The 27,945-nt window shown below is 44.3% G+C and overlaps 2 protein-coding genes across 3 annotated transcripts; both read right to left on the reverse strand.

The window, feature by feature from the left end:
• Positions 1-241: 241 nt before the first annotated feature.
• On the reverse strand, positions 242-20,615 carry LOC129833293 (envoplakin-like). The gene is made up of 21 exons (XM_055897779.1): positions 14,569-20,615; positions 12,667-12,766; positions 12,286-12,440; positions 11,809-11,932; positions 11,376-11,507; positions 11,231-11,272; positions 10,780-11,049; positions 10,543-10,638; positions 10,338-10,448; positions 10,089-10,235; positions 9,814-9,968; positions 9,617-9,714; positions 9,305-9,465; positions 9,018-9,196; positions 8,731-8,869; positions 8,388-8,581; positions 6,661-6,811; positions 6,462-6,545; positions 6,237-6,344; positions 6,024-6,116; positions 242-5,908 (listed from the first exon to the last, which is right to left on the reverse strand). Exons 1-21 carry the CDS (start codon positions 14,610-14,612, stop codon positions 2,426-2,428), a joined length of 6,066 nt encoding a protein of 2,021 aa, XP_055753754.1. The 5' UTR covers positions 14,613-20,615; the 3' UTR covers positions 242-2,425.
• Positions 20,616-22,214: 1,599 nt separating this feature from the next.
• On the reverse strand, positions 22,215-27,724 carry LOC129833295 (probable ATP-dependent RNA helicase DDX5). 2 transcript variants are annotated; one of them, XM_055897784.1, is made up of 13 exons: positions 27,538-27,724; positions 26,569-26,743; positions 26,293-26,389; positions 26,053-26,186; positions 25,869-25,934; positions 25,645-25,786; positions 25,408-25,568; positions 25,144-25,316; positions 24,927-25,037; positions 24,785-24,846; positions 24,648-24,707; positions 23,179-23,410; positions 22,215-22,967 (listed from the first exon to the last, which is right to left on the reverse strand). In XM_055897784.1, the coding sequence occupies exons 1-13, from the start codon at positions 27,576-27,578 to the stop codon at positions 22,940-22,942; spliced, it is 1,482 nt and encodes a 493-aa protein (XP_055753759.1). In that variant the 5' UTR covers positions 27,579-27,724; the 3' UTR covers positions 22,215-22,939. The 2 variants fall into 2 exon arrangements, with proteins under 2 accessions (XP_055753759.1, XP_055753757.1); XM_055897782.1 differs by having other exon boundaries at positions 23,192-23,410; positions 27,538-27,722.
• Positions 27,725-27,945: the final 221 nt, after the last annotated feature.

Here is a 27,945-nt window from a genome sequence, read left to right on the forward strand (position 1 = left end):
TACGCGATCACTTGAGTAATAACGTAACTAATTAACTATGAATTCGAGGGCACCAGGGAAAGTTATTAGATTACAAAGTTATAATTTCCCAATATAACCTTTCAGATATTTTCATATCTGATCAATAGTCTTCTAATTAATGATTTATTTACTTTACCTCACGTTAGTCTCATTCCAAACGTCGTAAATTGTTGATTATCTGCACGAACCCAGTCTTCACTATGAGTCATCCATACATCAATTGTCTTAAATCATTTATTTATTACTAACTAATTAATTCACAGAAATGCATAAACAAACAAACAAACTTTAAAAGGGGTTACATGAAATGATGGGAGAAATAGGCCCTAGGGAGCTAAACCGGCATGGCAGCTTGTTAGACAAAGGAAAAATTGGCGTTCGACCAAGAAGTCAATACAGAGTTCATAATTATAACAATTGACATGCTAATCCTTTACACATGAACGCTCACTCATTCGGGAACAATTGCAATCAATATATACATATTTACGCTCATTGTGTGTCGTCTTGATCGTTGGAGAGAAGTTCGTTTTGTTGGAGTTCCTTCTGTCGTAGTTATTGTGGATTGTTCACAGTGACATTCGTTGTAGAATGGATGTTTCGGCGGTTGTCTTTCTTCGCGTTCAATGATACCGAATTCCTAGCTGCAGACTAGTAGTCAATATCAAAGACTTGTTATTATTAGTATAAGAGTTTAACCACGTGATATGGTTAAAGATTCAGCAATGGTACTCAACCTTCGTTCTCCTCCTAATGGAGAAAAACATGGTTTTATGGTAATTTCTTAGAGTTGACTTTTATTCAGATAGCAGAGAGGGGCTGTCCCATGGTCTCTGACCCAACTGGCTCAGGGGCGGGTCCTGGATTTAGTTCAAATAAAAAAGGATTTGTATTTTTCTTCATTAAACCGTTCAAAATCATATTACACAATTATACAAACAGTATCATACTCACTCATTAATTTTATACAACAAACAGATGTAAACCTCATATCTGAGGTTATTATATAAACAGCGGTATGGTAATGTGGTCCCACAGTCTCACATGAGTTTCCCACGTGGTGACAAATGGACCGGTTCATAGCTGGACTCTCCACCGATCTTTCATACTTTTACAGGAATATGAAATATGTTCGTACCTCAAGTTCTGTGAGGTGGAAGATAATTCCTTTGTCCTGAAAGTTTACCCTCTGTCTAATACTGTTGGGCCATGAGGGGATTCTCAGGAATTTACGACATCTCTCTGTGATCACCGCATGGGTTGTGGTACTAAAGGGAGAGGCAGGGAGAGAGGGATGGGGTTTGCACTACCCAAGCAGGCGACGTCATGACACCTATATCATTTTAACCAGTCATGGCACCAGGTCACTAAATTTACGACCCCATTTACAGGAGGGCGCCACTTCCTCCCCCAGGCAGGCTCATGTCCAGTAATCCCATAAAGCCCTGTCTGTAACCAACTAATCTGTTTACTAGACATCCCATCAGAGGGGACTCTCACCAGTCCCCACAACACCTTTCACCTCTCACCAGGACAAGGGGAGCGACATTTACATCTGTAGATCCTTATTTACTGGCATAACGGCCCGTTCCGGTTGGACACACCGCAGCACAGAAACTCTCCAGATTAAATCCACGGTGTACTGCATTAGCATGCTACCTTGTTGTATGGTTCTGCCATCTCGTGAGAATGTCAAAACACGGACATCCTCATGTTATCATGTGGTCTCAGCTGGGTCACAGAAGTGAAATTGACAGTGGGCAGCACACTAAACACCAGGAAAGAGGGGAGCCACTACCATTACTGAAAAGACAATACTATTATATGAAAGGCTAATCCCTGAGCATCCTTGAAGTCATTTTCCTGCAATTTATTTTTTTTTAATTCCATTGAGTTCAATTTTTATTTTATTCGTTTTTTACTTTTTCTATTGTCGCATTGTTTAGAGGTGAACATGCAAGTAAGAATGTCCTTGTACTGTGTACAGTACATCACAATGTGTTCCTGTCCATGTGACAAATAAACAACTTTAACAAGTACCACCATCATATAGGAGTAATCATACATAGATACCAAAGTTTGTTTTGAAAAATGTAATGAGTGCTTATTTGAAAGTTTATTGGAAGAAATGGCTCTCACAATACTGAAAAACAAATCAAAGAAAGCTCTTCACCAAACATTCATTTAAATTATGTGTACAGCAACTCTTGAGAATCATAGCATCAATAAAGAACAGGTACATGTGTACAGTACAACCTAGACATTTTCTGACTTCAACAATCAGAACTATAAAAATGTTCTACCTTTACCATAAAGACATAAGAACATGTGTTTGTGTTGTGATGTGAATTTCTATTTCTATTTAGCACCTGGAGCTGCAGCATCTCTCTAGATCTGGCATGTGTCAGCCAGGGAATCGATAGTTGGAGTATGATGGTGCATCTTTGGAGTCACCGCTAGAGGCTGCAGGGAGCAGCAAGAGCCCTGTAGTGACATCTTTTTTGCAGCGATCCATTGCCTCCTTGTACGAGATCTTCTCTTTCGTGATGGGGTCAATCAACTCTTTGGTGTGGGCAGACTTGTCTTGGAGGTTCTTGGCTACTGTGCTGTCGATTATCTTGGTGTTAAGAGCATCTTGGACACTAATGCGACCAGCTTTATGGGGGTTCACCAGCCCCCCAGTCAGGTACTGTGCTTCCATGTACCTCATGGCACTATCCTGAGGTATCCAGCCTTTCTCAGCAGCTTGCCCTACTGCGAGACGCTCCTTGGTCACAGGATCCTCCACTCCAGTGAAGGCCTTCTGAGCATTCAGCAGCAGATGCATGTGACTTTTGTCAATGAGACCCAGCTCAACTGCTTTGTGAACAGAGAACTTGTCCTTTCTGTTGAGGTCGACGATGCCACCCGTGGCTGCCTGTGCCTCCAGGAGCTTCTGGGCTGTGGTTGGGTCAATAAGGTTTCGAGTCAGGGCACTACGTACAGACATACGGCTGTTGGTGGTGGAGTCCAGCACCCCAGAGATTGGGAAGAGCTCATCACCGCTAGAAATATTCAGGTTGCTACTGCTGCCGTATCTATTGTTTGTGAGACTTGAGTAGGAAGACCTTAGTGATGATGGCATTGTGCTCAAAGAAGATGCTGCAGTGGTCTTTGTCGGTGTCCTTGGTGTTGCGATTGGACCAATGTAAGGCTTTGGTCTGGAATCCCCAGCGACCAGGAGAGCAAATTCTGAGATAGGCATTTTACCCTCCTTGTAGCGGTGCAGATCGGACTGGGTCAAGCGGCCATCCTTTAGAGCATTCCTGACAGAGAACTGCTTTCCACTCTTGCGATCCTGCAGAATCGAGGTCTCCCCATCTGGACCCATTGAGGTGATCTCCTCCCAGTCACATTGTAGCTCCTGAAGGTGGATGTACTTGTTGCGGTCAATCAGGCCCTCTAAGTAGGCATCATATGGTGACATGTATTTGCCAGTCTCGGGGTCAAGGATGCTGATTCTAGTGGAGAGGTTGGTCTCTATGGTGTGTGTCTCAGAGGGGTCGTCTTTCTTAAGATTGTTCTGCAGCTCCATAATGTAGATCTCCTTTTGGTGTATCCGGTCTTTTTCATCCAGGATGTCCTTCTCTAGACGTTGTACCTCAGAATCCATCTTGAAGCCTCTTTGCCTGTTTATCTGGTTTCTCTCACTCATCAGCTTGGATTGCAGCTGGAACGATATGCTTAAATCATGTTTCTCAGACTCCAAAGTCCTCAGTGTTTTGAGGAGATTTTCCTTCTCTCTCATCAGGGAATCTCTATTGAGGGTGATGCTTGTTTCTTCGTGAGAGGTGCTTGACTTTGTTGTCTGGAGCCGGGTCACTTTGGTATTAAGCCTCTGGATTTCATCTTCTTGATCCCGTCTGGAACTTCTTTCCTGCAACACTAGATCTCTGAGATGGTCCCTCTCAGCCTCCACATTCTGGTCCTTCTCCACCCGAATCACCTCTTTATATACAGTCTTTTCCATGGACTTTTCCTTGCGCAGGATGTCCAACTTGATCTTCAGGTTTCGGATGTCCCTTTCCAACCGTCTGATGTTGGTTTCCTCCATATCCATGTCTGTGCGTAAGCCACTGGTTAGTTTCTCAAGCTTGGGGTCTCTCTCCACTTTGAGGACTTCCTCAATAATAATCTTCTCCGCAATGGGTTGAGAGGTATTTTCAAGCTCAAGGATGCGAGATTTGATCTGTCTAAGCTCTGTTTCTACTTGGATCTTTTTTTGCCGGTCTTCCATCAGTGCCAAGTTTTTCTCTTTCTCCTCAACCAGGGCTCTCAACTGTCGAACTTCCAATTCCAGTTTTCTACGGGATTTAACCTCTTCATCCAAGTTCTTGTTCAGCTTTTCATACTCCAGGAGTTGTTTTGGGTCCTTCTCAAGACGCACCACTTCCTGCATCACAATCTTCTCCTCTGGTTTCTGCCTTTCCACCATGATGTACTTGTTCTGCAGGTCAAAGACAGTTTCCTCCATGTTGCGTCGTTGCTGGATTTCCTCCCTCACATCTCTCCTCAGACGGTCAGCCTCCTTCTCCAGTAGGGGGTCATTTTCGTATTTGACCACCTCTTTGTTAACAAGCTTTGTCTCTAACTTAGACTTTTCGACCTTCCATTCATCTCTCTCTTTGCGCAGGCGGCTCAGCAGATCCAGGGTGCTGTCATATGAGACCCGCAGAAGTGAAACCTGGTCGTTCAACCTCTTAATTTCCCTGATGACCTCTGGGCTCTTCTCCTCTTTAATCACTTCCTGGGTCACTTCCTTGTACTCTGACTTGGGTTTCTGGGAACGCAGAGATTTAAGATCCACCATAACTGAGTCGATTTCTTTCTCCAGATCAGTGCGGTTTCGATTAGAGTCATGCAGCTCTTTCCTTAGCCTCACCAGCTCCACCTCTGTCTCAGGGTCCACCCTGTAGATCTCATTGATGATCTCCTTGACCTCAAGCTTGGGCCGTACCTTCTCCACTTCACTGTATCGGATCTGGAGGCTGGTGAGTTCCTTCATCAAATCACTGTTGATCTTGTTCTCCTCTTCCAGGCTGGTGTGGATAGTCTTAACCTCATCAATGAGTTTTGGGTCCTGCTCCACCCTCTTCAGCACCTTGGTAACAATCTTTGGCTGGATTGTGGGAATGATCCTCTCAAGTGTGTTTATTTGGCTCCTAGTGCGGAATATGTCATCATTGAGGGACTTGGATCTTAACCCCTCCTCTGAGATTTCGGTCTGAAAGGTCAGAACTGCTTTCAGCATCTCTGGGTCCTTCTCCAGTCTCACCACCTCCTTTTTCACTACTCTCTCTTTGATAGTTGGTCTCTTCTGTGCCAGAACTGTGATTTCAGTTTTCATGTGGACCGTCTCTGTATCTCTCACCTGGACCTCCTGCTCCAGCTTGCGCATCTCCTCTCTCAGCTTGGTGGCCTCCTTGTCAAGCTGGGGGTCCCTCTCAAACTCAGTCAACACCTTGGTCAACAGCCTAGGTTTGACATTTGTCAGCTCAGTCTCCCGGCGGATGATATTCTCATTGACAACCTTTATCTCTGTCTGGGTGCCAGAGTGTTTTATAGTCTCATCTTGGATTCTACTCTTCAGGGACACCAGTTCACCCTCTAGTTTGGGGTCACGGTAGTACTGCACAACTTCCCTCTCCTCCATTCGTTCCACACCTCTACGGCTTTTCAGTGAAATAAACCTCTTTCTGTATGTTGCTAGGTCATTCTCAGCATGGGAGCGCCTGGTGATCTCATCTGCCAGCTCTCTCTTTAGAACGTCTGTTTCCTCCAGGTCTTTCTGCTGGCTCTGCAGCTGCCGCTGCTGTTTCACCACCACCTGGCTCACCTTCTCTTCATTCTGTTCAGAGCAGGTAACAGTGGACAATATAGTTTAACCTATACTAGAGTGGGTTTTTTAAATAGGAATTACAGAATCCACTGTGTTGATGTTTTAGAAAGTAATTGTGTCATACTTGGACAATTATGTTCTTAGCCAATCCCATCTTGTTGAAAAGCTGATCATTCTCTGCAGACACCTCTGAGTAGAGGTTCAGTAGAGCTCTTTCCTGAAACAGAGACACACCGCCTCTAGTCAGATCATGGATCTTGAATCAATGCCCAAACTTGAATGCAAATTAAGTCAACTATAGGATGAGGATTGTTGCGGTCTCTCAGGTCCACAATACCTTTTTCAGCACAGCGTCAGCCATGGCGGATGTGTGGCGTCTTTTTGCATCTTCATCATCCACATCTTTCAGTGTACCACGGTACTTATCAGATTTGGCCTCATACTCCTGTGAGACATGGTGAATATATATTTTCTCTTTTAAGAACAACATTGACCAAAACCCTTCAACTAATATGGACATTTTTAATGGTAGCTCTGATTAGATGTATTTTTTTAAACTCACATTGAGGACATTCTGCAAGTCACGGGACTGTTTCACTGCTAGGCCCACATCATCTGATTTCCTTTTTATGTCCTCCACCACTCTCTGAAACGAAAGCAAACACACAATAAGAACAAGAGAAATGTACTGCAGAAAACTGACGATGTTCATAGCAGCGACAATTGTTGAGATAAAATAACACAAAAATAAACCCACAAACCTTCTGAGAGTTCTGCTTGAAGTTAATTTGAGAAAGTCCATCACTTGGATTGATCGTATTATTAGGCAGGTTGGTCAAAAATAAGTTCAATGATTGGATAGAGCTCTGGAAGCCTTGATTCTTATTGGTTGCCTCTTGCAGCAGAACCGTTCTATAACAATAGATTTTTTTAAGCATCAGTATATCATAGACCACAGAAGTAACCACAGACACAAGACATATACAACTCTGACATAAAAACTCAGCAAAAAAAGAAACGTCCTCTCACAGTCAACTGTGTTTATTTTAAGTGTAAATATTTGTATGAACATAACAAGATTCAACAACTGAGACGTAAACTGAACAAGTTCCACAGACATGTGACTAACAGAAATTGAATAAGCGGGGGTCAAAATCAAAAGTAACAGTCAGTATCTGGTGTGGCCACCAGCTGCATTAAGTACTGCAGTGCATCTCCTGCTCATGGACTGCACCAGATTTGCCAGTTCTTGCTGTGAGATGTTACCCCACTCTTCCACCAAGGCACCTGCGGGTTCCTGGACATTTCTGGGGGGGGGGGGGGCTAGCCCTCACCCTCCGATCCAACAGGTCCCAGACGTACTCATTGGGATTGAGATCCGCGCTCTTCTCTGGCCATGGCAGAACACTGACATTCCTGTTTTGCAGGAACTCACGCACAGAATGAGCAGTATGGCTGGTGGCATTGTCATGCTGGAGGGTCAGTTCAGGATGAGCCTGCAAGAAGGGTACCACATGAGGGAAGAGGATGTCTTCCCTGTAACGCACAGCGTTGAGATTGCCTGCAATGACAACAAGCTCAGTCCGATGATGCTGAGACCGCTCCAGACCATGACGGACCCTCCACCTCCAAATCGATCCCGCTCCAGAGTACAGGCCTCGGTGTAATGCTCATTCCTTCGACGATAAACGCGAATCCGACCATCACCCCTGATGAGACAAAACCACGACTCGTCAGTGAAGAGCACTTTTTGCCAGTCCTGTTTGGTCCAGCGACGGTGGTTTGTGCCCATAGGCGACGTTGTTGCCGGTGATGTCTGGTGAGGACCTGCCTTACAACAGGCCTACAAGCCCTCAGTCCAGCCTCTCTCAGCCTATTGCGGAAAGTCTGAGCACTGATCGAGGGATTCTGCGTTCCTGGTGTAACTCGGGCAGTTGTTGTTGCCATCCTGTACCTGTCCCGCGGGTGTGATATTCGGATGTACCGATCCTGTGCAGGTGTTGTTACACGTGGTCTGCCACTGCGAGGATGATCAGCTGTCAGTCCTGTCTCGCTGTAGTGCTGTCTTAGGCGTCTCACAGTACAGACATTGCAATTTATTGCCCTGGCCACATCTACAGTCCTAATGCCTCCTTGCAGCATGCCTAAGGCACGTTCACGCAGATGAGCAGGGAACCTTGGCTTCTTTCTTTTGGTGTTTTTCAGAGTCAGTAGAAACGCCTCTTTAGTGTCCTAAGTTTTCATAACTGTGACCTTTATTGCCTACCGTCTGTAAGCTGTTAGTTTGTCTTAATGACCGTTCCACAGGTGCATGTTCATTAATTGTTTATGGTTCATTGAACAAGCATGGGAAACAGTGTTTAAACCCTTTACAATGAAGATCTGTGAAGTTATTTGGATTTTTATGAATTATTTTGAAAGACAGGGTCCTGAAAAAGGGACGTTTCTTTTTTGCTGAGTTTAGCTGTGGGACAGATGGGGTTCTCACCTCTCCTGTAGCTGACTGTTGACGTTGGCATAGCGGTTCTTCAGGTGTTTGACCTCTGTCTGCTGGCGGCGGATGTCTGGGCAGTACTCATGGAAGCCCTTCTGCAGGGAGCTGCTCAGCTGCTCTGTGGACTCCAAGTCCCTGCTCAGCTTCAGCATCTCATCCTGCTTTAACGCTACATCTTTGCGCATGTTCTGTTTGTAGGACAAGGGAGAAACACAGGGGACTGATCAAAGAGGATGGATCAATCAAAGCAAAACACTCACTGCAACTTGTAAGAGTCCATCATAATGACATGAGGTGTGATGAACTTTAAGTAGTCATATGACTGAAATACTGTTACCTGAAGCTTCTGGATGCGTGTCTGGAGGATGTTGGGAACATCAGGGATGGCAGCATCTTCAGCCAGCTGCTCCTCAAAGCCAGAGACTGAGTTGTCCACCATATTGATCTGCCTCTCCAGGAACATGGAAGCTGTGGCTCTGGTCAAGATAAAGAAATTAGTGAGTGAGAATAGTCTTGAGGAATTGGATGTAAATAAAATAAAAACAAGTAAAAAAATAAGAACATATAGTTAACGCAACCTTTACATAGTTTTTTTAAATGTCACATTGTAAACTAAATTATTACTTTTTGTTGTACAGGTCACAGAGGACGTTGGTGTCGTCAAACTTGTTGTTAAGACCACTCAGTTTGAGTGACAGGGCGGAGGTGGTGGGCCCAAGGGGCTTCTGGGCTAGGATGGGATCCATATCTCTCTGGACCGCTGCCTTCTCTGCCTCCAGGTTCCTAACAGTCAGGGTGTCCCTCTGCAGGGCAAAACACACCATGGATATCACACTCTGGAACCACGCTGTCCATTATAATGATGCTATGTTTAGCCTGCAGTGGTCTGAAATAAAAAACAATCCCTTCACCTCATGCTCCTTCAGCCTGTTGGCCAGGTCACGTGTGGGGTCACTGCGATCCAGAGGGGCCCTCAGCCGGCTCAGGATGTCCTTCTCACTGTGGTCCAGGTTCTTGCTGATCTTGTCCAGCACCGTGGTCTTTGGGTCCACTGGGGCATTAGCCACAGGGGCTGAGGACAAGCAGAGGGCACAGTGAGAAATAAGGGGACAGGAGAGGGCCACACTGAGTCTAGTCCCCTGTATCTACTCGGGTCCCACTGTGAGTTCAAACTAACTGATTTCTGCTGAAGTTCTTAGCAAGTGGAGTGATGTTCCACTCACCTGCTCTCACTGAGCGCACCACCTCCACACCGGGGCTCCTCAGGGAGGCCATCAGAGTAGTTCTCTTTCTCTTCAGGTTAGAAAGCTCTCTGTACAGACTGGACATACAAACACACAATGTCATTACAGTTCGCCTGTGATGATGGTTAAGTTTTGGGTCATTGTAATAAGGAGAGTCTTTTTTTCTCCCTCTTTACCTTTCCACTTTCTCAAGGGCCTCAGTATCTGGCGGTGGGACCAGGAAGCAGGCTCCAGGCAGGGTTTTGGTCTTCCCAGTGCTGGTCTGGACCTCCCAGTTCTCATCGTCTAAGTTGGACTTTAGCATAAGCTTCTCTGCTTGAGACACTGAGTCCTAAGGGTGGCAGGAGTTTGCATCATTATATTGTGCTACAGCTGTCAATTGACAGGATATTAGCTTGCCCTTTAGCTTCTCAGAACTCTCACAATGCTATTCTATGAAGCTGTTTTCTACCTCTCCATTGGTCCATTCACACAGGGACACCACAGGGGTGGGTTTGGTGGGGCGTAGACGCCGCAGCTTCAGAGGGGCGATGGTGCTGGTGAACTCCCTCAGGGCTACGAGGCGCTGTTCGTTCCTCTCTATCGCTCTCTCATCACCCTGAGGATATGAGATACAGAAGATATTAGAGAACAGATTGAAATAATGCTGTATGTCATAGAAACGCCTGAACTTAGATACAAAGAATAAGCCAAATCTCACCTCAAGCTGTAGCAGGATCTCTGGGTTGTTCTTGTTGTCCAGTGATTTGGGGTCCAGATTAGAGTTGAGTCTCTTCATGGACTCAGACAAGGTCTCTACATCCAGCTGGTACTGTAGGTAGGAACACACATAAGAGCAATGTTACATTGAGCCATGAGAACGAGCCATAAGAAACGTCATTTCCCAGGGTTAAGAGATTACATACCTTTCTGTAGTTATCTATGTTGTCAAGGTGTACCTCCTGGCAGATGCACAGGTTTAGGAAGCTCTGCCACTCGTTCTGCAATGCGTCGCTGTGTGCCTGAGACGAACCAAGCATATTGTCCCATGGAAGATCAGAGTAGATGATGAGGTGAGTAACTCATTGGGTGAGTAACTCAATGTCCTATACTTAAGCTATTACAATGGTAAAAGTTAACATTTTGTAGCTATATAAGCATACCCGTATTGTGGAGCTGGCAGGGTGCTTCATTTCAACGAGACGATCCCCATCCATCTGTAGCTGGTTGGTCTCACTCTCATGTGTTAGCAGAGTGTTGTTTTTGAACTTCTCGTACTCCATGCGCACCCCTGGGGGGTCCAGCATGCGGTCGCTCCAGTCCTTCCTGAGGATCCTCTCCTGGTACTCGCTCAGGTAGACCAGCTCCTTACTGCAGCCCTGCATGTAGTCATACAGAGAGGCCAGGTACCTGTGTCTCCACAGGGAGGCCTCCTGCACCACACAGCATGGGGAGAGACAGATCAGTTACACCTGGACTATCTTATAGTCAACGATGGAGAGATAGCACAGGCACAAAGGTTCAAATACAACCACAACAGTGTAGCATTCTGAGCCCCTTTGAGAGCCATACTTTATTGCACACACATATGTATTACATAACTTCTGGACTCACCAAGAGATCTGTGTACTGTCTCTGAATGGTAGACAACTTTGCCTGTGGACAGAAAACAAACCATGAAAATCATTGTTTAGAGTTTCTCCCTAGTTTTGGTGAGATTCAGAATGAAGAAAGCAGCCGAGGGCTTTGTAGTCGTTACCGGAGAGCCAGTGCTGCTGCGGTTCATTTGGGAGCCGTAGGCCTCGATCTCCTGGTGCAGGATGTTATGAGAGGCAATCTGCTTCTCCACATCAGACAGGTTGGGCCCGTACCTCTCTGCACGTATCTGCTTCTATAACACACAGCACACAGGTACAGTAAATCCTCTAGAGTTCAGCTGTATGTTTACCTCAACCACATGTCTTGTTAACTTTGTTTGGTTGTTTTCCCCCTGGGGATAATAAAGTTTTGTACCACTACTACTACATTCAGAAAGATATGTTACTCCAAGCAACTAGGAGCTAATACCAAAGGTTTGGTTGCACCAGCAAAAAGCGGTGGTCAACCAAAGTTGTTATATAATGGCAGGACAGTACTGTCTATGATCATACTGACCTTGAATAGAGATATGGCCAAGGATATGGCAGGCTCACCTGTTTCTCCTCCAGCACCTGAGACCAGTCAATCCTGGGAGTGAGCTCCACCTCCTGCACTGCCTCATACAAGTCCCGGTACATGGTACAGTCCTTAGACCAGCGGTCATGGAGGTTTCTCACACTGAGGAACAGAAAAAAAAGGAGAAATCAGAGGCATATTGAAAGAGGGAAAGAGAGAATATGAGTGTTCAGAACGTTCTCTGAGAGCCTCTGGAAAAGTATCTCTTTCACAAAACCATTGTTTCATATATTATAAGTGTGTGTGTGTGTGTGTGTGTGTGTGTGTGTGTGTGTGTGTGTGTGTGTGTGTGTGTGTGTGTGTGTGTGTGTGTGTGTGTGTGTGTGTGTGTGTGTGTGTGTGTGTGTGTGTGTGTGTGTAAGTGTGTGTGTGTGTGTGTGTGTGTGTGTGTGTGTGTGTGTGTGTGTGTGTGTGTGTGTGTGTGTGTGTGTGTGTGTGTTCTTGCTGGAACTCACTCAATCTCTATTTCTCCAGCCTGTGGGTGTGAAAGCTTCTTGGCCCGGTCCACATCCAGGAACAGATCCTTCAGCAGCCCCTCAGCCCCAGCTAGGATCTCTGTATTCTCCTTCTGGTGCAGTAAGGGCCTGTCCTTCTTGCCATTCACTGTGTCCTGGAACAGAAACGGAAAGGCACTCCCCATCATGACACATTTGTGTTGAATTGCACATTGATAAATTATCTGTGGGGGGATTGAAAAGTTTTTGCTTGATCAAGTGGAATTAAGGGATGCGTATTTCATTAAGTTAGGCATTGTAACGTGTTAGGTAAAGGTGTATGTATAACTGTGTAATTACATACACAGGCAGTGTGTGGGTAGGGATGGTAGGACCTCTTACCACAGCCATCAGCTCCTCAGAGCGCAGCACATTCTTCTCCACCTGGTCTGCATTGCTCTGCATGCGCGCCACCAGCACGGCCACATCATTACCTTGGCTCCTGGGAAGAGAAAAGACAAGCCTCCATTCACATCAGTGTAATTGACACATTGTTGAAACCAGTAGGCCTATCTAAGAGAGCTCAGTAGAGCAACCTGGATGTTCAGGAACCAGATTCCAGGTTTGGTAGAATAATCCAAATGAGAACCAGACTCAGGCAGAACAAAAAGTATTCCTCAGCCTCCCCCATCCAACTTTACAAAGGACTCTCACTCATCTACACTCTTCTAGCAATCAACACATCTTTAAGTCTGTATGTTCTTGTACTTATTGTTCTGTCATTCCCACTCGTAGTCGCTGTTATGAAAGTCAGCTATTTATTCGTACACAGCCTCACATTGATGGATTATTGAATTTACAGAGAATGGGTGACATAGCACATGGAATTCTACTAATGTCCCCATGAATCACTTTGATCAAAGTTAATAGCTGATGAATGCAATTACATTCCAATGGGACAATAAAATGAATAGTGATAGTGGGGGGAGAGATTTACTGTTTTAACATTGTGGTATCCAGTATCTCATACATGCCTTGTTGACAGTTCTGAGTCATTTAGGCAACTGCTTATCTCTGTTAGTATATGTGGTAAAATGACAAAGTCCACATAGGTTTGGCAGACATATCCTGTCACATCCTAAAGAAGGTTAAAAGGAGTTAGATAATGCATAGCTACCGTACCAAAGCAAACAGCACACACACATGTCAGGGTGAGTAGGAGTGTGACAGGCAGACACTAAAGGGAAGCCTAAAAGTCACCCTGCTGGTTCTATAAGATAGAGAGCTGCAAAGGATCCAGACTCTACACCCTGTCGCTCCAAGACACCCCCCAGTGTAGGAGTGATGTGGAGGGTGTTCCTGCATGTGGTGAGTGACACAGTGTTCAGTGATGTAAAGGAACTGAAAGATAAGCCTCAGATTATTGATTTATCAAGGCACACTTGAAAGGAACATAGTACATGTTTCACAAAAACATATTATCTATTCATCTCTACCCAACTTTGTATATACACAAATCTGATAGAACATGTTTAAGCAACAGAACACACAGTACATACCCTCTTCTCTATATAAATATAAATCCTGAGTCTTCCAGCGATGTACCTAAACACATTCCAAATCTGCTGTCTGTCACTCACTTCTGTGAGATCACACTCCTTCAAACAGTGCTTTTATGTGCTCTGGGCTCTTTGTTACCGGGCCAGGCCACCTTAGTGTAACATAGTATTATCCATCAGAGCTATTGTTGCTCTGTCTACATAATTAGTCAGAGCAGCCATCTATTGAATACTGAGAGCAATGTGGAAGATCAATGCACCTTAATGTCACACCCCGTTGCTAAAGGCACACATCAGTGGTTACATACAACACAGTCCAAATACCAAGGAGATTACTCTTTTCTCAGTAAAGTAAACACATTGTGACAGTTACTACAGAAATGATTGTCTTGTCTCATCATCATTCGGCGGCATATATGATATATTTAATGCTTATGTAAGGTAGCCATGAGACGTTATCAATACTAAGTCCTCATAGATCAAATCTGATACTTCATCTAAATCTTCTACTGCATTTTCCTGGAAGACTGCAGACTCTTAAAATACACTATCATTCCAAGTTGGACATAGAAAAGACCAGTCAACAAATGCCCACATGTGCAGTGGACTAGATTCCAGGTCGCCCCTACAGGGAATACAAGCAGGCTGAGATGAAATTAAAATAATAAATAAGAGACAGAGAAAAGAGAAGGAAAGAGAAGGAAACATGACACATCAAAGTTCAGGCAACGGAGGGAAAACTCACTGGGCCACTTTCACCAGGTCGTACTCCTTCTTCTTGCTGAACATCCTGGGAGGCTGTGTGTCCTGTCAGTCCCAGTGCAATTATCTTACTCCTCACTTCCCTCTCCTCGCTGTACCTCTCTCTCTAGCCGTGTCTCCTCTCTCTAGTTAAAGAGCAGCCACCTGTCTCAGCTCCACCCCAATGAACAGGTGTGACATCATGAAGGCACTAGACCAGAGGAACAGACCGGGTAGACCTGTTCCTCTCTCCTGCTCTCCATCCCACTCTCTCTCTCTGTCTCTCTCTCACGTTCCCTCCATTCCTACACACATGCATTCCTATCTTTTAATATATTTACTTTGTCTTACCTGGGCATAATCAATAAAGATCGTTTTTTTATAGACATTGTTGAATAGGCACTGCTTTTCTAGATCAAGGGAGTCAACACTAAGAGATACACATTATTATAACAGTGTGATTCCTCATTGGTAGACTTCCAATGGAGAAACACTGGAATGTGGCAGGGCCAGTCACCTGTTAGATTCCAGGGTGCTACTAACTCACATTTACTGACTTCAATCAAACCAATCTAAATTAATTTCCACCTTGAAACATTGGAGATTGAATGATCTAGTAATGACATTAAACCACTGATTAGTTGTCATTACAAACAGAATATCTAGATTCTAGACATATTTGGGAGGAAATGCCAGAACACTAAAAGGCTATAGTGTAATGCCAAACAATACACCAACATCCACTTCGGCCTAAAGTTCACACTACATAAAAACGTATCCAACAAGAATGATCATAGTTACTACTACATACACCTTTATTGAAGGTTGGGCACACCACATTCCAACTGTGCTATCCACCCAACAAGCAAACAGAGAAGGACAATAATGTTTAGAGAGTATCAGACTAAGAGGGTGTGATCTGTGGGTAGTAAAAATATCACAAAAATATCCAAGGGAAACGTAATAGCTATCTGTAGTAGTGTGATTTAAATGTTGTGTTAGCCCACTACAGAAAGGGTGCAGTGAAACTGGACAAGTTAAAACAAGTCTATCTTACAACAACCTAATTTAATAAACAAAACGTGACAACTTGACAAGCATTTGACATCACCATTGATCCTTTATTTTAGGAAGTCAAAACTGTGCAGACCAAAGTGGGTGGTCGTGCTTGTATTCTGTTTGTAGCTTAGCCATAGGGTACAGCATCGGACACTACAGTACAGTAGGCTACAGCTCCCCAGGCTTCTGAGTATCAGTGATTATCAGACACACACCCTGTTGAATTACCCCTCTTAGTATGTATATATATATATATATATATATTATTTCCCTTTATTTAACTAGGCAAGTCAGTTAAGAACAAATTATTGTTTTCAATGACGGCCTAGGAACAGTGAACAACTGCCTTGTTCAGGGGCAGAACGACAGATTTCTACCTTGTGAGCTCAGGGAATCGATCTTGCAACCTTTCGGTTACAAGTCCAACACTCTAACCACTAGGCTACCTGCCACACCTAGTATAATGAGTCAAGGTCTCAGAGAGGAATGCAGAGTACCCTTACCGCTGAGGGAAGAGCTGGGGCCTCTGCTGACGGTAGAAAGATAAATATTTACGAGTGTATGTGCATTGTGCCCTCGTAATCAAAAATCGAATCAAATCCAATTGTATTCATCACATGCTTGTAAACAACAGTGAAATGCTTACAGGCCCTTCCCAACAACACAGAGAGAAAGAAAATAGAGAAATAATAGAAAAATAATAACACGTAATAATACAAGTTATAATAAATACACCATGTGTATACACCATATGCTGCAGTAGTTTATGTGTCGGGGGGCTAGGGTTAGTTTGTTATATCTGGAGTACTTCTCCTGTCTTATCCGGTGTCCTGTGTGAATTTAAGTATGCTCTCTCTAATTCTCTCTTTCTCTCTTTCTCTCTCTCGGAGGACCTGAGCCCTAGGACCATGCCTCAGGACTACCTGGCATGATGACTCCTTGCTGTCCCCAGTCCACCTGGCCGTGCTGCTGCTCCAGTTTCAACTGTTCTGCCTGCGGCTATGGAACCCTGACCTGTTCACCGGACGTGCTACCTGTCACAGACCTGCTATTTTCAACTCTCTAGAGACAGCAGGAGCGGTAGAGATACTCTTAATGATCGGCTATGAAAAGCCAACTGACATTTACTCCTGAGGTGCTGACTTGCTGCACCCTCGACAACTACTGTGATTATTGTTATTTGACCATGCTGGTCATTTATGAACATTTGAACATCTTGGCCATGTTCTGTTATAATCTCTACTCGGCACAGCCAGAAGAGGACTGGCCACCCCTCATAGCCTGGTTCCTCTAGGTTTCTTCCTAGGTTTTGGCCTTTCTAGGGAGTTTTTCCTAGCCACCGTGCTTTTACACCTGCATTGCTTGCTGTTTGGGGTTTTAGGCTGGGTTTCTGTACAGCACTTTGAGATATCAGCTGATGTAAGAAGGGCTATATAAATAAATTTGATTTGATTTGAATTGATGTCCAGGGGTACGAGGTAATAACTTGGTTATATACACAGGGTACCAGTACTGAGTGGATGTGCAGGGGTACGAGGTAATAACTTGGTTATATACACAGGGTACCAGTACTGAGTGGATGTGCAGGGGTACGAGGTAATAACTTGGTTATATACACAGGGTACCAGTACTGAGTTGATGTGCAGGGGTACGAGTAATAACTTGGAAATATACACAGGGTACCAGTACTGAGTTGATGTGCAGGGGTACGAGGTAATTGAGGTAGACACGTAACATAACATAACATAACAAGGAATAAAGTGACAAGACAACAGGATAGATAATAAACAGTAGAGGCAGCACATGTAATAAGTAAAAAAAAGTTTGTGCAAAAAAGCTCAATGCAGACAGTCCAGGTTAACTGTTTAACTAACTGTTTAGCAGTCTTATGGCTTGGGGGTAGAAGCTGTTCAGGGTTACATTGGCTCCAGACTTGGTGCATCGGTACCTCTTGCCATGTGGTAGCAGAGAGAACAGTCTATGACTTTGGTGGCTGGAGTCTTTGACCATTTTCAGGGCCTTCCTCTGACACCGCCTGGTATATAATTACACAAGCATGTGCAATTAATAGAAAAGTGGGAGGTGGGAGTTTATTCTGAGTTATATTAACGCTACTAACTCATAACGTGATGTCTACGGCTGACTGAAAGCTGTGGTTTAGCATGCTGTTGAGCATCAGGCTTGACGTAGGTATGTCTAGCTCACATCCATAGCGGGTACAGTACTCTCCTGACCAACGGCAACATGCCAGTAGAGAAACATGCAAGATACTAAAGATACAAAAAGTGAAGAGTGATGAATGAAGAGGGACCTACAGGTAACTGCCAAAATAAAGGAAACACTTGAGTAAATGAGGGATACAAAGTATATTGAAAGCAGGTGCTTCCACACAGGTGTGGTTCCTTAGTTAATTAAGCAATTAACATCCCATCATGCTTAGGGTCATGTATAAAAAGGCCCATTTATTATTTTGGTTACCATGGATGGAAGAAGAGATCTCAGTGACTTTAAAAGAAGGATTTCAAAGATGCATAGGGGGTTTAAAGGGCATGTGTGTGTCTCAGTCACCAGATCTCAGCCCAATTGAACACCTATGGGAGATTCCTGAGCGGCGCCTGGGACAGCGATTTCCACCACCATCAACAAAACACTAAATAAAGGAGTTTTCATGTAAGAATGATGTCGCATTCCTCCAATAGAGTTCCAGACACTTGTAGAACTATGCCAAGGCGCATTGACCCTGGCAGCTCATGGTGACCAAACGCTCTATTTAGACACTATGCTGGTTTTCTATATTTTGGCAGTTACTTGTATGCCATAAACTAAATTATCAAAAGTATGTGGACACCTGTTTGTCGAACATCTCATTCCTAAATCATGGGCATTAATATAAAGTTGGTCCTTCCTTTGCTGCTCTAACAGATTCCACTCTTCTGGGAAGGCTTTCCACTAGATATTGGAACATTGCTGCTGGGATTTGCTTCCATTCAGCCACAAGAGCATTAGTGAGGTTGGGCACTGATGTTGCGCAATTAGGCCTGGCTCGCAGTCAGGGTTCCAATTCATCCCAAAGGTGTTTGATGGGGTTGAGGTCAGGACTTTTGTGCATGCCACACCGATCTTGACAAACTATTTCTGTAAGGACCTTGCTTTGTGCATGGGGGCATTGTCATGTTGAAACAGGAAAGGGCATTCCCCAAACTGTTGCCACAAAGTTGGAAGCACAGAATCGACTAGAAAGTCATTGTATGCTGTAGCATTAAGATTTCTCTTCACTGGAACTAACGACCATAATTGCTCCTCCATCAAACTTCTCAGTTTGCACTATGCATTGGGGCAGGTAGCGTTCTCTTGGCATCTGCCAAACCCAGATTCGTCCCTTTATTGTTAATTTAAAAAAGATGTAGGCCTATCTCACTTCATAATCCCAGTTAAAAATACTCACTCTGAGTAAAGCAGCAGTGCTGGTGATGACAAAATCACATCTTTCAAAGTTCAGGTTTTCCTAATGTGGTCATAAGGTGTGGGCTACCGATGCTGCATATTATTGCATTGTAAATGTCCAATCTCATTTACTGACTTAACATGTAACTCAACCACACCACTCCCCTATCCAACTACACCACAGGGCAGAACACATACCTGGTTAAATTCCACATTATGCAAACCTGGCTGCCATTCATCTGGGAGAGGCTCAGTCAAGAACACACAAATAATTTACAGAGAGAGCACATTTCAGTCAAGGTATGTAACACTGAAGAGCAGGGCTTGAACTACAAGGGTTATGGGAACAAAGCAAACAAGGGCATTCCCTTAATCATTGAAAACATCAAAAGGGTCCCCAAGAGCAGGTGTTTAATACTTATGTTGGCCCAGGCCCCTATTTTTAGGGAAATGTCTAGTGAATATCAAATCAAATCAAACGTTATTGGTCGCGTACACATATTTAGCAGATGTTATCGCGGGTGTAAAGAAATGCTTATGTTCCTAGCTCCAACAGTGGAGTACTACCTGACAGTACAAAACAATACACTCAAATCCCAAAAATAAAAATAAAAAATAAATATAGAGATATTAGAACGAGCAATGTCAGAATTCGGAACGTTGAATTTCTGGTCCAAATGCCGATCTAATATCCAAAAGTAATTTTCGGATGTAGGTAATAATGCAAGAAATGTTCTGAGCAAATAATGTAAGAAATAACACACACAAAAATATACTGCAAAATTGGTTACAGGGCGACCATGTCCATAGGCGCCATCTCCGCTAACGTGTCATTTCAACCCTGACAAAGAGTTCTAAAGAATCACTCTCTTTGAAACACTTCTTAATTGCACATTTACAAATTGAGACATGAATGGATGCAGAAGAACATAATACCCGTGTCTGTGATTCACTGTGGCCTGTTGCTTGGGACAGGACCTCCAAAACTGCCACTTGGATTATTTCTCACTGCTGGATCATGAGAAAGCACCAGTCATGAGATGCGAGGCTGCAGCAAACAAGGAAAGATAAATATAACCAGCTTTCCTAGGCTAAAAAAGCAGGACGTATTTACAGTTAACATGCCAAACATACACGATATATACAAAAGTATGTGGACATCCCTTCAAATTTGTGGATTCAGCTATTTCAGCCACACTTGCTGCAATCTCCAAAGACATACATTGGCATTAGAATGGCCTTACTGAAGAGCTCAGTTACGTTCAAGGTGGCACCATCATAGGATGCCACCTTTCCAACAAGTCAGTTTGTCAAATTGCTGCCCTGCTAGAGCTGCCCAGTTCGACTGTAAGTGGTGTTATTGTGAAGTGGAAACGTCTAGGAGCAACAACAGGAGGTGGTAGGTCACACAAGCTCACAGAAAGCGAGGTCCATACAGAAATGGTTTGTCGAGATCGGTGTGGAATACCTTTATTTGACTAGGCAAGTCAGTTTAAGAACAAATTCTTATTTACAATGACGGCAAACACTGGCCAAACCCGGACGACGCTGGGCCAATTGTGCACCGCCCTATGGGACTCTCAATCACGGCCGATTGTGATACAGCCTGGACTCGAACCAGGTTGTCTTTAATGACGCCTCTAGAACTGAGAACCAGTGCCTTAGAGCTCTGCGCCACTCGGGAGCCCGACAGGCCTCCACAGAGCCCTGACCTCAACCCCATTAAACACCTTTGGGATGAATTGGAACACCGACTGCGAGCCAGGCCTAATCGCCCAACAGCCCTAATACTCTTGTGGATGTATGGAAGCAAGTTCCCACAGCAATGGTCCAACATCTAGTAGAAAGCCTTCCCAGAAGAGTGGAGGCTGTTATAGCAAAGGGGGGACCTACTACAAATTAATGGCCATGTTTTTGGAATGAGAGTTTCGACAGTGTCCACATACTTTGTCATGTAATGTACTTTAGCGCCATTCAGATTATCACGGTTGTGAAAATATGTACCTCTCACCCTCAAGCCATCTAGAAGAAACTGAGCTCATGAGTTCCATGCTTTTCCCCAGCAGGGTCAGACATCACAATATAGTCACTATCTGCTTGCCATCTAGAATGGATACAGTACAAGGTGTCAAAACCTTTAATACAGTTGTTTCATGTGTTGAGCTTTAATAGATGTGTCACTTCACCCAAACAAGTCCCTGCCAACGCCTCAGTGGGCAGACAGGGTCAACCAGTTACCCAACCCTCACCAGCTTGCTAGAGGGATGGGTGAGGATGGTTTCATGTGCTGCTCAGTGAAAGCAGGCAGAGAAAGATGTTAGGTAAATACTTGAGTAAATCCAGGCCATAATGGATGGCATCAGATGAAATTGACTGACAATTTCTCAATATTTAGAAGGCTGTGTTCAAGACATGACAGCTGGTATTGTGTTTCCAGTACAGACAGGCCCCTCCCTCCTTTAGGTAAAGTATTACATACACAGCGCCACTAACGGCAGAAGAAACGATGACTCAAAACTAAAACGGTTATGACAGCCATACCAGCTGAGAGCCTTTCCTAGCATTGCAAGCAGACACCTGCAAAACCAATGGGGGTGACATTTTATGTGCACATTTGCCTCGGCATTTAGACAACGAATTAGGTATATGCAGTTACCCATCTGGTCAATTTTAGGGAAATTCAGCTTGGTGGCAGGTCAGACAGCCATTATCACTGACAAATGTGGAGGTTGTTTAATCATTGTGTCACTCCAGTCTCCGTTAACCCCTGATTTACATAAGGTACATCAATAGACTGACAATGTCATCGTAGCACAAGCAGGGGGGGGGGGGGGTGTTATATTAAGTTGCTAGATGAGATAGCTCTGAACTCCTTGCCATTTGAAAAAAATAAATAGCTCTAGAGGAAGTCTTCAAAGCCAACAGTACTATTACATTGATTTGGCATAACTGCAAGTCTCAATCCCCAGTATTAACAGATGCGGTGTAGTCAAGCATAAGCATTCACTAATTTAAGCTATTGACAATGTTCATAGATTCTGCTAGACAGAAGATTACCACTCCTGAGTGTTCAGCCATTTACCTGATGTTGAAGTAAAGCATTCCCTGAAAATCATGTAATGGTGTAAAAGAAAAGACAACACGATATGTATTTTTGGTTTTTAATCGAAAGGCCATGCCTCCCAGTTAAGATCTTAACATATCACTTTAAATGGTACAGGTGGGACAAAACAATACATCTGCAAGAAATAGTACAAAGACTAAACATCACTGAGGAATGTAACAAATTAAATAAGCAAAAGAAAGCAAAACTGTGCACCATCACTATTGCTGCACTGCAGGACCCCCCCCCCCCACAAGGACTTGATAGAGGTTAAAAAAAATCAATTGAACCCTGTGTAAAAAATTAAACAGTACAATTTTGGATAGAGTATAGGACTAAACAAGACAAAAAAGCAATAAGTTACCATCTTTACTTTCATGTGGATGTTTACTGTGGGAATTGAGGGGGCATTGAGTAAGGCACCATGGGCTGTGGCGCTTGTTGCTGTGTGAAGGGGAACTGTTGATGGCTCATGCCATTCTGTGTACCTCCCTGGTTGGCATTAAACTGTGGGGCCTGGAAGTTCTGCGTTGGGAACGCCCCGGCCTGGCTGGTACCATAGTTTGACTGGCCGTTGCTGCCGTAGCCGCCAAAACCATTGCCGCTTTTGTCAAAGCCACTTGCCCCATAGCCTCCACTCTGTGAATTTGTGCCAAAGACCTTCTTTGGTCCACTGTCAAAACCTCTATCGTTTTCCCTGTCCCTAAAGCTACTGAAGTCACGCCTGCCCCCGGAGGAGTACCTGTCCCGGCGGTCATCCCTAAATCCACTACCACCTCTGCCTCCCCTTGAATGACCTGAAAGGAACAACAAGAACAAATTAGAATGGGCTTTCATGCTAGTTTGAGTGATATGAAATGGGTACATTGGAAAACACTGTAGGGGGGTAAATGGCTAACACAAAAATAAATCAAGATCCCATAGCTTTGACTGTGCCAAACCCATCCACGTCAACAAAAAAAGGGGGAAAAAAATGGCTGCAGCTGAACCACAGTTCCTGTATCTCACCAATTAGATTTACCTCCTCTGTCCGCCATCTGGAGGAGTTTAGGGTTGATGGCTTGGTTGGCCTCACGGAGCACAGCAACGAGGTCGCTGGCCTGCCTCATGTTGTTGGGGGTGAAGAAGGTGTAGGCTGTGCCAGTCTTTTGGCTCCGGGCAGTTCTGCCGATGCGGTGGATATAGTCCTCAGAGTTGTTGGGGTAGTCAAAGTTGATGACAAATTTCACATCTTCAACATCTGTAGGATGTGTTGCAGTGTGGCAACAAAAAACAGAGGGAGCGCACAAAGATGCACACCACAACAGCCAGACCAAAAGAGCAAAGTTAGTACAACCATTCACTGGATGTAGCTGGGTTTTCCACTAGGCTGTAAAGAATAGCATTAGACAACTTCAGAAAGACTAAATCTGTGGGGATACTACGGTGGGAAGAGAGAAACGATGCACACTCCAAATGCTTCCAATCCAGATAACCTCAATTAATTCTCAACAGCCCCCACCCCTAAACAAGGATCAGAAGTCTTCCCATAAAGGAGTATGCATTCACTAGTCCATTCCCATTGCAGAAAACTCCCCACACAATGCCAAGTGACTGCAGGGTGCTTCTACACAGTAAGGCCACTATGCGCACTGTTGCTTCATGTGCCAAAACAAGGACCTTATGGTGATAACGAAGGCCCTTCCCACTCATAAGAAGCTCGCTATAAAGGCCACACTGCAACGTCTTGCCAAGACCATAAACAATTGGGAAAAGCTAAAAGATGGAGCCACTTACTCCTGTGACCCATAACAAAAGTACCCCCAGTCTCATCAAGAACCAGTGTTCACGTGATCAAATGTCTCTCGTTGGCAGGTCTCGACATGACTTGAAACGCAGGTGAGGGAGGAGTGCGAGCTTGGATTTTGTCCCCAGCCAACTGACATGACCCACTGACACTAAGCGCCAGTAGCCATATCATTACAGAGGTGAACGTGTAATTGGACTTACAACTGCGCTCAAAACAGAAGTTTAGGAAACTGCCACATTTGTCAAACAAGTTTGAGAAAAGCTACACCTTCCAGAACTCGATGACTTGCAATACAATGCCCAAACCGACATGCAAGACATGGAAGCAGCAGAGCCTGGTGGAGCCATGAGCTTGGGTGTGAAGCAGTCCAAACCGATGCCAGAGAACAGCTGCATTTACAGGGGTGCAGCGGCTAACCCTCATTTAGGCCCCCCTTTGGGCAGCCCAGCGTGATAGTCAGCACTCAGGCCCCGCCACCTCTGTATGTGACTGGGTGATGTCCCAGTCAGGACACCTCCAAGAGTCCTCCTTCCCCCTCTGGAGACCTGGGCGTGTCATGCCAAGGCCCTGCCTCAAAAGACCGCTCCTTCAGATAGGGGAGAAACTCAGAAGGCAGAAGTTACAGAAAGAACCACTTTCTCTCAGAAAAAAAGTTGGTACAAGGGACCAAGGACAGAATGAAACTAACCTAGACCCCTGGAAGCGACGTCTGTGGCAATGAGAATTGGAGCCTTTCCGAACTTGAACTCTGAAAAAAGGAAAGGAAATTGATAGCTGGACATAAGAGGTTGTCTCATACTAAATTGTTCTTGTGATAAAACTCACCATTGAGCACCCAGTCCCTCTCCTGCTGACTCTTGTCTCCATGGATGCCCATTGCTGGCCAACTAAAAGGAGCAAGTGTCAATTAAGTCCAGTAAAACACATGAGTACCGAGTTTAAAGAACGAAGTATTGATGCCACTTACCCATCCCGCCTCATCCTCCTAGTGATCTCATCACATCGCCTCTTGGTCTCTGTAAAGATTATTGTCTTGTTCTCCTTCTCACTCATGATCTCTTCAAGTAGGCGGAGGAGTCTGGAAGGGGAAAGCCGGGAAGCATTCAATTAGTGACCAAACAAAAGCGGCTAAGTCATATTTTCCACCCATTACATATACAGTACAGAAATACCACAGGACTCACTTGTCTTCCTTCTCGCCATCATTGCAAACATCCACGATCTGCAAGATGTTGTGGTTGGCACTCAGCTGCAGAGCTCCCACATTGATCTGGACGTAGTCCTTCAGGAAGTCCTCTGCCAGCTGGCGCACCTCTTTGGGCCAGGTGGCACTCCACATCAGAGTCTGTCGGTCAGGCTGGAGAGAAGGAAGGTGTCAGAATTTTCCCTTGGCTGTACCCAGTGAGATCAGTAGACTTAGCACATTAATGCATCACAACAGAACTCACTCTGATTTGGTCCACAATTTTTCGGATTTGTGGTTCGAAACCCATGTCCAGCATTCGGTCAGCCTCATCCAGGACCAGGTAAGTGCATCTGCGCATGTTGGTCTTTCCCGCTTCCAGGAAGTCAATAAGCCTGCCAGGTGTGGCAATGCAAATCTCCACACCTATAATAAACAATCTTGAGCACCAAATTCCATAGATTCAAATCAGCCAAATACATAGAGTGGTTGTGGAACTTACCTCTATCCAGGTCACGGAGCTGTGGCCCTTTGGGCGCGCCCCCATAAACGCAGACAGACTTCAGGCGAGAAGCTCTGCCATACTCTGCTGCCACCTGCTGGACCTGCTGAGCCAGCTCACGGGTAGGGGCAAGCACTAAGCACTGAAAGAAAGATTGAATACCATAAATCCATGTTGGGTGGATGCGAGATTAGATACAAGTCTGAATATCCATGGGTACTTACAATAGGGCCATCTCCACGTTCCAGGAAAGGCTGGTGGTTAATGTGCACGATTGCAGGCAACAAGTACTGCAAAAAAAAAAATTACATTGCATTACAATAAAGAAAAACACTATCAGTCCTCTTATTTTTAAGAGCCATTATAAGTTGCTGGAATAGTCATCAAGGCTAAGATTCTCACACTTACCGAGAGAGTTTTCCCAGAGCCTGTCTGTGCAATGCCAACCATGTCCTTGCCACTCAACGCCAGTGGCCAACCCTGTGCTTGGATCGGTGTTGGTTCTGACCATCCTGCTTTGTTAATGACATCCATAACATAGGCTGTGGAAAAAGGGGGGTGTACATGAAAACAAACCCAGATTGAAGATCTGGGGGGGGGAAAAAAATATTTAAACTGAATGTGTCAGATATTAATGGATGTGCATACTTGGAAAACTGGCTTCATGGAACTTCATAATTGGATTAGGGCAGTCCCTCCCCTTCACAGTAACAGCTTTAGTACTTCTGTACTGTGTAACCTCTTGCTGCAATGACAAACATGTAGAGAGAGACTCAGATCAATTGGCATGGCAATGCAAAAGACAACTACACCAAATGGCCATTGGTGATATGGGGAAAAAAGGAACCTATGTAAGAACACATGACAATTGTAACATTACAGAAAATTCAGCTGCATCTGGATTTTGACCACTGGATTACATACCGGAGATCTACGATTAACATCGGGGTGCTCTTGGTAAAAGTTCTTTTCAAATTTAGAGAGTTCGTCAAGGTTCCAGTGCTTCTTGCGCAGTCTATCACCGGGATTACCAAACTTCCCCCCACCACCACCACCTCCTCTTCCGCCGCCTCCAAAACGAGGTGGTCCGCTGCCATAACTGGGGAAATGGATGGTCTAATGTTAGTCACGCCAACCAATGTAAAAGAGATGTAGGTTACCTGTGGATAAACTCGCTTGAGTAAATACAATCAAAGAAAAGTAAATTTTTAGATTTAACAGAACTAGCAGTCAGGGTGTAACTAATTTAACATTACCCCAACTTCAATACAATGCAGAAGCTACTGCCAGCCTTAACAAACTAGAAGAAATGCTTGGCTTACTGGACTCTGATTCGCGTAAAAAAAATAAAAAAAAAACCCACAGCAATCTTCAATATATATCCAGCACAGGAACAATGAAAAAAAAAAAACCCGGCCGGCATTTTGTATCCGCATTCAATAATGCCACATGGCGTACAAATTTATTTAGTCGGCTAGCTTACCGGTTATCGGACATTTTCTGTACGATGAGGCACAATGTTAATGTTAAGATTAACGTTATGAAAAGGTGATAACGTGAATAAAAAAAATTACAACCGCGGACTAACTTGTTCGTATTTTAATAAGCAGGCCTCCAGCTAAGACTTTTCGGATTCAGATCAGGCCTCTTGCTAGTTTCATGACGAAACGAGGCCTTTACAAAAACGTTGGTCCTTTCTGATTCTAAATACATTTCGATAGGTAACATTTTAAAAGTTTTAAAAAACGTCAGTCTGAGTAAAAAAATTAAATACGAAATATACCTAGCTAGTTAAACGAATACGCTAGCTACCGTTATCCCGTGCGTCATGTCAGCCATTTCTGGCGAGACAACGAGGTGTTAAATTCGCCTAAAATTAATTCAAACACTTACCCTCTATCTCTACCACGATCTCTGTCGGAAAATCCAGGCATCTTGTAAACAAAGTGTATAAATAAAAACGATAAATAAACTACGCCTGAAAATCCGATATCAAACGCGAACTGCCGTGATGATGCTGAAATGCCGGTGAACTAAAAAAAGAGATTCGGCTTTTATTGCATGAGGAAGTGTCACGGTCTGAGTGAAGTATTAATCCGCCGTGAACTGACTACACCGCAGCACATTGCATAACGTCACATTCAAAGCTATTTGGAAGGAACACGTGCATATTTTGCGTCTATGTTCCGAAAATGTTGTGAAATGGAGGAGGTAATTTTGTCGCAATGTGTTTATAATGTTGAAGGCGCCTTATAGATAAAGTATCTGTATCCCACATGGAAATCTATTATATAAAAAAGG

The sequence above is a fragment of the Salvelinus fontinalis genome, chromosome 34 (assembly GCF_029448725.1).
Source record: "Salvelinus fontinalis isolate EN_2023a chromosome 34, ASM2944872v1, whole genome shotgun sequence".
In the NCBI taxonomy this organism is placed as follows: domain Eukaryota; kingdom Metazoa; phylum Chordata; class Actinopteri; order Salmoniformes; family Salmonidae; genus Salvelinus; species Salvelinus fontinalis.

Bases quoted from the DNA above. Each gene is read 5' to 3' on its own strand.
- LOC129833295 (XM_055897782.1), bottom strand. From the start codon at position 27,578: ATGCCTGGATTTTCCGACAGAGATCGTGGTAGAGATAGAGG. The intron at 25,317-25,407 runs GTGAGTTCTGTT...CCTTCTCTCCAG, and splicing joins AAATTGTGGACCAAATCAGA to CCTGACCGACAGACTCTGAT. The intron at 24,708-24,784 runs GTGAGTTTTATC...TCCTTTTTTCAG, and splicing joins GAGGGACTGGGTGCTCAATG to AGTTCAAGTTCGGAAAGGCT.
- LOC129833293 (XM_055897779.1), bottom strand. From the start codon at position 14,612: ATGTTCAGCAAGAAGAAGGAGTACGACCTGGTGAAAGTGGCCCA. The intron at 11,273-11,375 runs GTAACGACTACA...TTCTGTCCACAG, and splicing joins GCAGCAGCACTGGCTCTCCG to GCAAAGTTGTCTACCATTCA. The intron at 6,117-6,236 runs GTATTGTGGACC...TCTCTGTTTCAG, and splicing joins CTGACGCTGTGCTGAAAAAG to GAAAGAGCTCTACTGAACCT.